Consider the following 13634-nt stretch of genomic DNA (forward strand, 5'->3'; position numbering starts at 1 on the left):
CACTTCATATATTTATTTGTAACATTTATTTGTAACATTATTTGATTAATGTGAATATAGATTTTCTTATGAAAATTTAACAAAAGCTTGCTTTGATAGCAGTTGAGTATAAGAGTAGAAAAAATAAAATAGGAATACGTGATTAGTCTGATTGTGTCCTTATCCATCTCTGCAGAATATGATAGGGTTAACCGTTAAACTCGATTTGGAATTTTTGCTTGTAAGTTGAAGTACAAAAGCAGGAAAAATATAACAGGAACGAGACGGAGATATTCAGCCCTATCACAATGAAGAAACTGCCAAACGAGTTGGACGAATTACTGAGAGCACCCATGGACGAAAGCTTCTCCAATTCTTTGATGCCCCTGCAAGTAGTGCAGAATCTGCAGAGCGCACTATGAATAAATTATTGTAAACGTAAGAATTGTATAGCAAACTGAGTAGGTAAGGTTCTCGAATCTGACACACTGCAATGCGCACTTTAGTGATGAGTACTAGTGCCCCGGTGGGCTCGTACAGCCTCCCACGGCCATTATTGCAAGCTTTGAGATCAGCAGGATTAGAATCGGCTGGAAGCACTATCCATAAATTGTGCTTGTGATAAAGCTTGGCTAGAATTCTGCCCAATCGTTCTAGCTGGCAGCACGAATGTGGTCACGATCGAACGCACTAAGGAAATGCAATACACACCAGAAAAATAAAAAAATTCACCTGAACGGCGCTGCCTTTCAAAATATTAATCTTTAAGAGTACATAATCTGCACCTGTAAATTCGAGGACAGGTGTATGGATTCTGTCCTTCGGATCAAGTCGATCTCACACAGCAGAGCGTGTGGATTATTGTCGTTGTGGGGACATGAAAAATTGAGATGCAAATTCTGGAAAATTCAGTGTTTCTGAGTACTTATAAATACCAGTATCCTGCACTACTGGTATCCGCAATTGGCTGGATACATATATTTACTTTCTAGTATTTTTTTGCTAAGTTGCAATGGCGTCCCGATGTTCAATAATTTGGTCGCTTATGTTTGCGATTCTCTTTGCGTTGAGTATTGTTGGAAATATTCAGAATCATGTCGAAGCGCGGGAAAGCCAATTCTTCAGTAAAGATTCCGGCTATGGCGTGGGTACTGGCCTTGGCACCGGGCTCGGTGTCGTGGCCGGCCAAATTTCCGGTGTAGGAAGTGGCTATGGTGCTGGCTCTGGGTCGGGTGCCGGCGCTGGCCCGGGGTCTGCTTATGGTGCGGGTTCCGGCGCCGGATCGGGCTCTGGTTATGGTGCTGGTAGTGGCGTTGGCCCAGGTTCTGGTTATGGTGCGGGTTCGGGCGCTGGTTTTGGGGCAGGTACCGGTGTGGGCTCTGGTGTTGGCGGTGGCTTTGCTTCTGGATCTGGGATGGGTTCCGGCACCGGTTTTGGTGAGGGAGCAGACCACGGTACTGGTTCGGGTTCCGGTTACGGTGCCGGTTCTGGTAGCGGTAGCGGTTATGGCGCAGGTAATGTGGGTGGTGTTGGTTCGGCAAGTGGCTATGGTTCTGGTTCAGGCAGCGGTAGTGGTTCTGGTTCTGGTTATGGCGCTGGCTCCGGTTCTGGCTCTGGCTATGGTGCTGGTTCCGGAAGTGGCTCTGGTTATGGCGCTGGCTCTGGATCAGGCGCCGGTTATGGTGCAGGTTCTGGGTCAGGCACCGGTTCTGGCTCTGGCTATGGTGCTGGTCTGGGAAGTGGCTCTGGTTACGGCGCAGGTTCTGGATCAGGCTCCGGTTCTGGCTCTGGCTATGGTGCTGGTTTTGGAAGTGGCTCTGGTTACGGCGCTGGCTCTGGATCAGGCACCGGCTACGGTGCAGGTTCTGGGAGTGGTTCTGGCTACGGCGCTGGCTCCGGTGCCGGTTCAGGCTATGGAGCGGGCTCTGGTTCAGGCAGTGGCTCCGGTTCAGGTAACGGATCTGGCACGGGCTTAGGTTCTGGTAGCGGCTCAGGCTATGGCACTGGTTCGGGCGTCGGTTCTGGTTATGGCACAGGCTCCGGCGCTGGCTCTGGCTACGGTTCGGGTTCTGGAACTGGGTCCGGGCATGGATCGGTACAAGGAAATTATGGTAATGGGCACTAGAGAGGAGACGATCATGTTTAGCTATGTTCTTCCATTAATAAGCCATTATCGTTCAGATGAAGTGCGGAATGTGGTGACGATCATGTTATTTTCATGCTTCAGCTACGTATCATGGCGCCAATGCCGAGTTATATAATCATTTGCCATGTAGACTATTTCACTGGTAATAATCAAGATTTCATTTGCCCCTTAAAGCGGTGTGGAACTCCCCACCCGGCCTTGTTTATTTATGTCACATTTTTTCAATTGTCGTAGGTAAATTTTTCTAAAATAATCTCATTTCCAATCAATCCAACCAACAAACAGCGAGAATAAATAATTAATCCAACCGATAAATAGTGACAATAAATAATCAATCCAACCCATAAATAATTAGAGTGATTAAACATGAATGTCTAATTTGTTGGGAAGATGAGGAGACGAACCATAATTTCATACATAAAAGTTGTTGGTTTTTTATTGATCACACAAAATATGATAGGAAGTTTATTTCAGCGTTTTCAACTAGGGACTTGCTTAAAATATTTTGACATGCAACCTTGCTGATTTCTATTGATCACACAAAACATGATACTGAAGAGTATTTAAGCTTTTCCAACTATAGACTTACCTAAAATATTTTGACATGCAGTCACATATTTAAAATGGTCTATCATTTAACTTGACTTAACTCAACACTCAATAAATGAATCACTTAATTAACTTTTAACTCACTGAAGATAAAAACGTTTTGCACAATGTTAAACTTGTGATGCACACAGTGATTGTAGTTAAACATAATCACTATGAAAACTAATGGATTCTCGCCGATAAGTATATCACATTAGTCAAGGTAAATAACATCGTACGTTTATCACATAAATCTCTGTCCATGAACCTTTTTACTTTTTGAAGTTACGATGATTGACATCTGCTCTGCACAACGTTACCAATTTCCGCATTACTACACCAAGGGCACTTTTGAGACATTTTTTTGAGACAAAAAAAATCTTTTGTCTCAAAAAATCATTTTTTTATTTTAGTTATTTTATATTAAAAATTAGTATCAATTGTTTTGTCTTAAATATAAACTTTAAGGCAAAAATAGGTTGAGACAAAAATATTTTAAGACAAAACTTTATATTTAAAACAAAAATAGTTTAAAACAAAAATATTTTAAGACAAAAGTAGTTTGAGACAAAAATATTTTAAGACAAAACTTTATATTTAAGACAAAAATAATTTAAGACGAAAATATTTTGAGACAAAACTTTATATTTAAGACAAAAGTAGTTTGAGACAAAAATTTAAAGACAAAACTTTATATTTAAGACAAAAATAGTTTAAGACAAAAACAATTTAAGACAAAATTATTTTAAGACAAAAACAATTTAAGACAAAATTATTTTAAGACAAAACTTTATATTTAAAACAAAAGCATTTTGAGACAAAAATATTTTAAGACAAAACTTTATATTTAATACAATGACCACTTTTATATTTAATATTTATAAGAACCACTGTTGGTTTGAAAAAGTATTAAGAATGAATATATAGAGATGAGAATGTGAATATTAAAAAAACTATTAAGAATGAATATATGGAGATGAGAATGTGAATATTAAAATATACTAGAAATAAAGAAAAAAATGATTTAAAAGAAGAAATATGATGAAAAAATCATTAGGCATATATTAGTAGGTAACATATTTGTAATGATAATGAAGCTTGAAAAGAAAGAGGTATTCCTGTTGCTTAAGAGATGCATTTCTAACATTTAAGGCCATAAAGAAAAGTGTAATGATCATGATGTTAAGAGAGTAATTTAAGCTTTTGAAATTTTGTTTATGTAACCTTTGAAGTTAGCCATGGGGCCTCTTCCTAGTAGTGTTGGAGGATTGGATGTAAGAGGCAAGCAACTTGGTGTATGTTTATCTCTAAGAAGGTAGTTAAGTATACTTGTTACTCATAAGTTATGAGTGTCTCGAGAGAGCTAAGTGAATCCTTGAAGAAATAAAATAATATCTCTGATATCACAATAAGGCGGAGCATTTGAATACAAAAATACCAACATTTAGATATGGCATATGCATTTTTCTCCAGGAAGGTGGTGATATATCTCAATGTAAGTTAGGTAGGATCAAACTCTAAGAATAAGAATTATAGACAATCCCCTTCCTAATTGTGAATCATGAAGCTCATCTCATGGAACATCAGAGGGCTCAACAGCCCGGGGAAGGGACGATTAATAAGGAACATGCTACAACAGGAAAAGCCTCAAATTCTCTTCTTGCAGGAGACCAAGTGTAATTGCACAACGTTGGATCAGATCCTTGCCAAAGCATGGCCAGGAAGCAAAGAAGTGGCGGTGGAAGCCATGGGAGCCTTAGGAGGGCTAGCCATCGTTTGGGATGATAGAGCTATAACACTTACCAACATACATGCCAGTAAGCACTTTATTCAAGCCAAGTTTCATTTAATAGGGACAAATGTTCATGGACACTTAACTAATGTCTACTTCCCCCAGGAGGCAACAAACAAAGTAGACACATTGAACACCCTAACTCAGATTAACTCAGAAAGATCCCACCCAATTTGAATCACAGGAGGGGACTTCAACATGATTACAAGATTGGAGGAAAAAAGAGGAGGACAGATCAAGCTAGACTGTGAAAGCATGCACTTCAAAAACTACATTCATAACAACAGGCTTATAGATATGGAATTCAATAATGGCGTTTATACTTGGAACAACAAGCGTGAAGATGCCCACCAAATTGCATCTCGGTTAGACAGATTCCTGATCTCTGATAACGCAATACATCTTGGTGGGGATCTCTTGGCCTCTATATTGCCACTCTCTGGCTCAGACCATTGGCCTATTAGGCTTCACTGACAAAGACCGGGAGACAATGTTCTCAGGCCCTTTCCCTTTGAAGCCTTTTGGCTGAATCACCCTGATTTTCATAACCTGATAACAGAGACATGGAGAAATTTCACACCACCAGAAGGCGCAAAAATGTACAAGCTCCAATGAAAGCTAAAACATATCAAGGAAAAAATAAAACAATGGAATCGCTTTACCTTCGGCAATATCTTTCAGGCGCAAAACACTCTTGAACAAGAAATGCCAAAATTACAGCAGAGAATCATAGCTGAAGGCAAATCCGAAACCATAGCAGAACAGGAATGTCAACTACAAATGCAGATCTCAGAAAGAGAAAGACAGGCATAGATTCTTTGGAGACAAAAATCGAGGATCCGATGGCTTAAAGAGGGTGAACGCAATACAAAGTTCTTCCACCATACCACTATCCAACAGAGAATGCACAACAACATTACTCTCCTCCAAAATCGACAAGGGGAATATCTAGAGAAGCATGAAGATATAGAACAGGAACTCCTCACCCACTTTCGGAGGGTGCATCAGGAAACAGAGACTGATCGACTGCTAGCTATAGAGAAGATCATTAAGATTATTCCTAAGATCATAACTGAGGAACACAATCAAATACTCCTCAGGCCTATTTCTTTATAGGAAGTGGAGACAACTATGCGACAGCTCAAAGTTGGGAAAGCACCCGGACTAGACGGCTTCACTTCAGACTTCTTTCACAACTTCTAGGATCTAATCAAGGAGGAAGTCTGGCAAGTAGTCGAGGAGTCCAGAGTTAACAGATGGATGCTTCCATCCTTGAATGCCACCTTCATCACCCTCATCCCTAAGGAGGAGAATAGCCAGACTCCGGACAAATTCCGACCTATTGTACTATGCAATGTATTGTATAAAATTGTCTCCGAAGTGATCGCCACATGCCTCAAGCCCCTGCTTCCTCTTCTTATATCACTGGAGCAATCAAGCTACGTGGAAGGAAGGCAGATCACCGATGTCATAATTCTCACTCATGAAATCATTCACTCCCTAAAGCAAACCAAAAAGGCAGGTATGCTCCTAAAATCGACCTCTCAAAATCTTTCGATTCTTTAAGCTGGAAATATATTCAAAAAACACTGCTAGCCTTTGGCTTTACCTCCCCTTGGGTAAGATGGATTATGAGTCTCATCACTTCTACCTTTTTCCCAATTCTTGTCAACGGGACCCCCTCCACCCCCTTCCACCTGTCTAGGGGTATTCGACAAGGGGACCCTCTCTCACCCTTTCTATTTGTTATTATGGCGGAAGGTCTTGGACGTTACATCAAAGATGCCCTTCAAAACCAGAAATTACGTGGACTTTCTTTCCAAAATACCCCTGCTTTCACCCACCAACAATTTGTGGATGACAATATGTTATTTGGTCATCCTTCGGTCCAGGAAGCCCGTAAGCTGAAATCAATTTTATCTGACTTTTCGGATGCCTTTGGCGCCTGCATTAACAAATCAAAATCTCAAGTCTTCTTCTTTCACACACCTCCCATCACTCAAGCCTCCATAGCCAGAATTTTGGGCTTCTCGATTGCATCTCTGCCCTCCAAATACCTGGGAGCTCCAATGACAGCCTCTGCCTTAAAGCACTCATCCTAGAAAATTCTCCTAGAAAAACTGGAAGCCCTTATCTCTTCATGGACCTTCAGAGCTCTCAATATGGTGAGTTGCCTAGTTCTAATCAAGGCAGTGCTACAATCTATGCCGCTCTACCTCTTCGAGGTCCTGGCAGCACCCAAATGGGTTCTTAAAGAAATCAAAAATCTTCAACGAGATTTTTTATGGGGGAATACGAAACAAAAAAGAAAATGGGCTCTGGTAAAGTGGGAAACTGTTTGTCACCTAAAATCCTCTGGAGGCACTGGATTACGGGATCCTCAGCACAACAACGAGGTCATGGGAGCGCGCATCTGGTGGAGATGGCTCTCGAACCCATATACTCCTTAGGCAATCCTATGGACAACGAAGTATGCTCATAATAGACCAGTGGATGATTTAATTCGGTTCAAAGAAGTTGGCAAAAACTCTCTAATTTGGAATGCTGCTAAACAACATAAAGATCTAATCCAACAACATAGTTTTTGGGAAATCAGGAATGGAGATAATGCGAGGTTTTGGGAGGACTCCTGGCAGCAAAGACCAAAATTGAAGGACCTACTCACGCCCCACCAGCTTCAGGATTGGGTAGAGAAACCTACGATCAAAGTAAATCAACTTTGGGAGGAAGTTCACAACCAAGGTTATATGCAATGGTTATGCTCGAACCTCATTCTTGGGCAAGCCACGCAATCCATCAAAGATAGCTTGGATACGGAACTCTCAAACAGGAAAATTCGCCAATCAGATAAGAAAGACATCATTAGATGGGGTTATGAAACGAGAGGTACCTTCACTTCCTGGGAAGCATATCATATAATACTAAGGGACCATACTGTCAAGGATAGCCTCTGGTACAAAGTTTGGGAACCACCAATTTGGCCAAAAATCTCCAACTTTCTCTGGTTGTTGTACCAAAATAGAATCCTTACTTGGGATAATCTAAGGAAACAGAGTTTTCACAGACCTTCCATCTGCCCAAATTGTAAACAGGCAGAAGAAACTAAGGAACATTTCCTAAACTCATGACTGTTAGCAACCCGACTTTGGGAGAAGGTTAGCTTCAGATGTCAAAGAGATGGATGAAATAAGGAGGATTTAACCAGCACTATTCGTTCTTGGGCACCTCACCCTTATAAAAGCAAAATCTTAAACACCTTATGGAAGCTAATACCAGGTTTCCTCATGTGGAAAATATGGAAAGATAGAAATAGCCGCATATTCAAAGACCATTCCTCTCCCATAGAAGTTATATGGATCAATATATGTCAAAACATACGAGAAACCTTGATGCTCTAAACGTGGCTTGATGATGATTTCCCATCCACACCACAAGAACAAAATATATGGTTGAACTCGAACCTTTAGTGGAACCATGAGCAGGTACACCTAAGGAAAATCCCTCCCTCTGGAGATACACCTGACAAGTTGACTCCACGCCGACCACACATGGTACTGCTCAACTTTGATGGAGCATCAAAGGGAAATCCAGGTAAAGCAGGATTTGGGGGAATATTTAGAAATCACAAGGGCAATGTTCTCCAAACATTCATGGGGTCAATAGGTTGGGATACAAACAACTCAGCCGAATTAGAAGGAATTTGGCAAGGACTTCTCTTGGTTCAGAACAATAGATTCTTCCCACTCATAATTGAAGGGGAATCTCAGATCTTAATTAACATGATCAACCAGATCTTACAGGGAACTCCAGCACATAAAGTGGGTAGCAGTTGGAGATTGGTGTAAAGGCTGGAACATATTGAATAGTGGCTACTCATTCATAGAGCAATTACCATCAGACACACTCGTCGGAATGGTAACAAAGTATCAGACCTCCTCACAAACATTGGCGTTGAAAGTGGTAAGACTCTTCATGTAGGAGCTCTTAGCACTATAGCCAATACTCATCAATTGCAGGATTTCATTGATCTAGTGCAAAAGGAAAGGGAAAATGAAGAGGAAACGCACCCGGATGTGGGTGTCAACAACGACATTTAAATGACAAGACGGATTTCCGGCGGGTTAGGAAGCCACCTGGCTAAGTGCTTCGTCCTGAGAGCTCACCATAGATGGATTAAAAACACCTTGCAGGTGACATTTATTGACTCCGAAAGCTGTGACGATCTCACCACTTTCAACACCATGGCCCCTGCAAACCGTTTTGTTACTCCTCCCCTTCTCCATGGCGTTTGTCCTTCGCAAGCGGCTGAACCGTGTTTTAGAACTGCTACAGGCAGTCGCTGCCTAATTCTCCCTTGTTAGAATTTTGGTAATGGTTTTCATTTTTCGCATTCCTGTCATTATATTCTTGATTGTGGTTCGCCCACCCCTACTCCCGCTCATTGTCGCCTTCATTCCAATTCTTCCGCTGTCAATTCAGCCATGGCTCGCCTCAGGCACCGCATGTGTAGTAGGCGTGGCAGTTCGCATGGAGGTTTTAACTGCTCGCGAGCTTCTACCAGTTCCACCTCTGACTCCTCGGACTCAACTACTGAAGTGCCCAACTCGCTCATTAACCCCACTCATAGCTACCTGAATACCAGAAGTGGGAGAGGTTGGAGGGACAATGTTGTCCACACTGTGGATCTCCCACTCCCTCCTCTTTTTGGCCCTCACAACACACAATTTCATTTTTGCAGTTCACTAAACAGGCCTACAATCACTGCTACCATCACAATTTATTTTAAGGAAGAGTTTGCGACGCAAGCTACTCTGTCCAGTCGTGGGAACAAGCAGAACATGGAAGAGATAGGTAGTCATGGGATTAGCAACAAGCAGCAAGGTGAAAGCAGTAAGGCTTTGCATGACAAAGATAACGCTGGGGACGCTGGTAAGCGAAAGATGGATGATGAAGGCACTGTAGATTCTCCAACTGTTCAAGGTCGCGACGTGTCTGAAGAGGATGACGATTGGTATCAGTTTGCCTACCAAATTGAGGAAGAGCCAGCTCTGGAGGAACCACCAGCCTAACACGTGGCCTCATGCAAAGGTCTCCATCTCCCAGGTGGATTCGTCTCACATTTTGTGGTTTTTGGTCTCTCGCAAAGGTGTCTGACTTCCAGGCGGATATGTTTCTATGATTCGTGATTTTGTGGTCTGGATGTGTTCTGTCTTCACGCCAAGTGTCTTGAATTCTCTGGTTGACTCTATGCTAGGTGGAAATGGCATACTGTTACTTGGTTATGTCCCTATCTTTTTGGTTCAGGATCCTCTTTGTTCATTTTGGAAAACCAAGGTCTACTTTGAAATAGTTATTCTGGTTCAATGGCTAGTTTCCCCCATAACATGGGTAGTATTCAAAGCTTCTTGGACTGGTTTCCCCTCTGTTGGGGCAATCTAATACCAACAGTTACATTTTGTGATGATGACTGATGCTTAACATCTCTTTCTCTGTAACTTTTTTTGTATTATATTAATAGATCAGTACTACTTAGAGAAAATAAAACCTATGTTTAATACAATTAACAATTAAGACACAAACATATCAATTTAAGATGATATTATTTAATTACAACTGAAAAATTGATTGTGACATTGCACCCTAAGTCGGCCAGCTTGTAGACAACTATTGTCTTGCGCCTATACCAAGGTTGTTATTTTACTTACCATTCATGTTATCTTATATAAAGACAACAATTTGTTGGGCTCTTTGTTTTGTGGGGGTAGTCGACTAAGAAGAACGCGACAAGTTTTACTGACAAGATTTCTCGGACATCAATTCCTCTTCTGTCCCTTTCATATATGCTGATACGATTAGAGACAACTTGTTTATTGTTGCATTTGGCACTACTACACGGAGGGGGACTTTAAGACAATTTTTTAAGAGAAAAGAAATATTTTGTCTTCAAAATTTCAATATGAGGTGATAGTAAAAAAAGGTAAAGGTAAAGGATTAGGGGTCTGTCTACTAGCATTCACTGAGTGGTTGGTTTACCATGGTTGTGAAGTGATATTCAACAAAGGAAAAGCATTCCTGAGACACATAACCACGGGGCAGGTGAAGCAGATCGGGGTTCGTGTGAAGAACCTGCATAAGATAGATGTGGAAGAATGTGCTACATTAAGCACTAAGGCAGAGAAAGTGAAGGTCGCGATGTCGATGAACTTTGGCACAAAATACTTGGTCATTTGTATCATGGTACCTCGAATATTATAAAACAAATAACCACTCGCCTCTCTAAAGGAGCACTTAAGCAATAGGATATATGCAAAGGATGTACATTACAAAAGTACATAAAATCCACATTCCATGATCAGGACAACAAAGCACATGCAGTCCTAGAAAGGATCCACTATGATGTTTATGGACCTTTCTTGATAACCTACACTGTCAGACACAAATATTTTGTCACTTTTATTGATGACTTCTCACGGAAGTGTTGGATCTTCTTCACGTGGAATAAAGATGAGACATTCTCTGAGTTCGTAGAATTCAAGACACTAGTTGAAAATGAAGCTAGCAAGAAGGTGAAGGCTCTGTTGTAGAGGCTGCAACACCCTCCAAAATTTTGGCCTGCACTTAAATTTCAGAGCCTACTATGGATATTGTGATCAATCGTTCCTTAATCACTTATTGGTAAGTTGATGATCTCAAGCTCCCCTTTTCTATCTTAAGAGTCGTTTATGCTTTTATCTTTAGATAGAATGTGTCATCTTTGGGCATGGGGGTAATCGCTTGTCATGCAAAGGGAGGTTTGTTTTGCTTCAAGGGGAAATATTTATGAGAATGATACATGTTTAACACTCAGTTCACACACTCTTACACAAGTGTCCCCTTTATCCTCCCGAAGTCTATAATCAAAGCTGCACTTGCCGTAAGCTCCCACAAAGGTTGTTGCATTAAGTGAAGTATGTGTTATATGTTCTGGATGGTCGATGTTATATCGATAAGTTTTCAAGTGTGTGATCGTAGTGAAGTTTTATCACTATTCACATAAGTTCCACTGATCCAACACTTAGCTAAATTTCGGAGTTTCCTTAGCAACCTAGCCTCATCCAACTTTCCTGAACTACATACTTCACATATGTAACCCTCAAGCTTTTCCGTTGCTTGTTCAAACCCTGCAATGCGCAGAAATCCCAACCTCCCTTACCATTCAAAAATGCACAGTGGTTTCCTCCAGTGTCCTTCCCTCAGCCTGAACCCACTGTCTCCAAAAACTGTCTCCAAATGATGAAAAATGATTTTGGGGTGAGGCCAAAACCCCTTTCATATCAATATTCAACCCTGAGACCTATGGATTTTGTCCCAAAAACTTATTAGAAGAATTATTCATGGCCTTAGCCTTTAAAAACCAGGACCATATGACTTAGTCGATTTTTCTTTATAAATTGGGACCACAACACTTTATTGGAAATACACAGGAATACATGGGAAAACACATAGTCAAAAGCATGGCCAGACTTCAAAAAGAATGAAACCGCATTCATAAATCGTTGGGTCCCCACATCCGGTCCATCGGCGTTCCACTGCGCTCTCCATTCACCGATCTTTGCCATCCATTACTTTCCTGGATCCAATGGTCAACATTCACTCTGAATATTCAAACTGGCGCATCAATCCTCCACTGTCGATCTACACTTAGTGGATCCGATGGTCCACATCGATTTCAGGTGGACAAATAGCACAAGGATTAACCCCCCAATAAAGCGGTTTCCTCTCTCCTCCTCGCTACTACGTGTCAAACGCTAAGTGGAATCAGGTTCTCACCCTTCAATATCACTTACTACTTTTCGCTCACCAAAAATACCACTTCCACTGTTTTGAAACCACTTTTTTTCACGAAATAACTTCCGTGCTCTTCCACCGTGTGATGACTGTCGATCTGTTCCATCGGACGGTTCTGATGGTTCCTTCAGGTTCCTTTGTATTTTGATCTGGACCGTTGATCTCTGAGATCCAATTGATCCTGTGCATTCTCTCATTCGTCCACCATTTGATGGATTCTGCACTTAAAATACAATTCTGCCACCGACTTTGTCTACACACGACACACCATATATAACAATATTTTCATTAATGAATGGATCGCCATCGATCGTTATAGTGATTGATGGTCGATCAACAATCTCGTAACACATGAATTAAGCCATCATCGCATATATATACGGATAACACGAAAAGGCATTATTACATATACACACACTGAAATCCACACAATATCAACACTGAACACACTTTATATTATACACGATATGATTACAGATCTAAGGCATTTCAGCCTTGGGAGAAAATTCCCCTTCAACTGCATTTTGATCACTCTGTTCTCACAAATTTACTTTGTTCTCACTCTTTCCTATTGAACACGCAGGTTCATCATTTATAAACACATTAGATCGGATCACTGAAAGGATCCGATCAAATCCTCTCCATGAATCACTCAACTGTCCCTAATTCTCTCTACATGCATACATACATATGGCAGATTACATTAAATAAGTATTCTAGAGACTTTATCCATTCTATCAAACTAGCTTTATTTTAATAGAAATGTCCCATGTTTACTTCGATGGTCCACGTCGTCCTCCTTGCTCCGCTTTGGATTCCTTGTTTGATTAAGAGTGTCGAATGCTCTTGCATTAGGCTCAAGGATGTCATGTTTGTTCTAGGCCTAAAGAAAAATCTCATATTTGTTGCAATTTTGGAAGACCATGGTTGTGAAGTTATATTAATCAAAGGAAAAGCGTTCCTAAGACACATAGCCACAGGACAAGTGAAGCAGATTAGGGTTCATGTGAAGAACCTATATAATTTAGATGTGGAAGACTATGTTGCATTAAGCACTAAGGTGGAGAAAGTGCAGGTCACAATGTTGATGAACTTTGGCACAAAATACTTGGCCATTTGCATCATGGCACCTCGAATATTATACAACAAATAACCACTAGCCTCCCTAAAGGAGAACTTAAGTAGTAGGATGTATGTGTAGGTTTTAATCCCGTACAAAAATTACCTGCATACGAATTCTAAAACACAGAAAATAAACAATGCGAGAGGATAACACATAAAACACATATACACAGAGATTTT

General features: G+C 40.9%; 1 protein-coding gene across 1 annotated transcript; it reads left to right on the forward strand.

The window, feature by feature from the left end:
• Nucleotides 1-929: 929 nt before the first annotated feature.
• LOC149181920 (uncharacterized) lies at nt 930-2286 on the forward strand. The gene has a single exon (XM_089418439.1). It carries the CDS (start codon nt 992-994, stop codon nt 2102-2104), a length of 1113 nt encoding a protein of 370 aa, XP_089274565.1. The 5' UTR covers nt 930-991; the 3' UTR covers nt 2105-2286.
• The last annotated feature ends 11348 nt before the right edge of the window (nt 2287-13634 follow it).

The sequence above is a fragment of the Pinus tabuliformis genome, chromosome 3_2 (genome assembly GCF_031772625.1).
Source record: "Pinus tabuliformis cultivar Carrire ecotype Pingquan chromosome 3_2, CPIR1, whole genome shotgun sequence".
NCBI classification, from domain to species: domain Eukaryota; kingdom Viridiplantae; phylum Streptophyta; class Pinopsida; order Pinales; family Pinaceae; genus Pinus; species Pinus tabuliformis.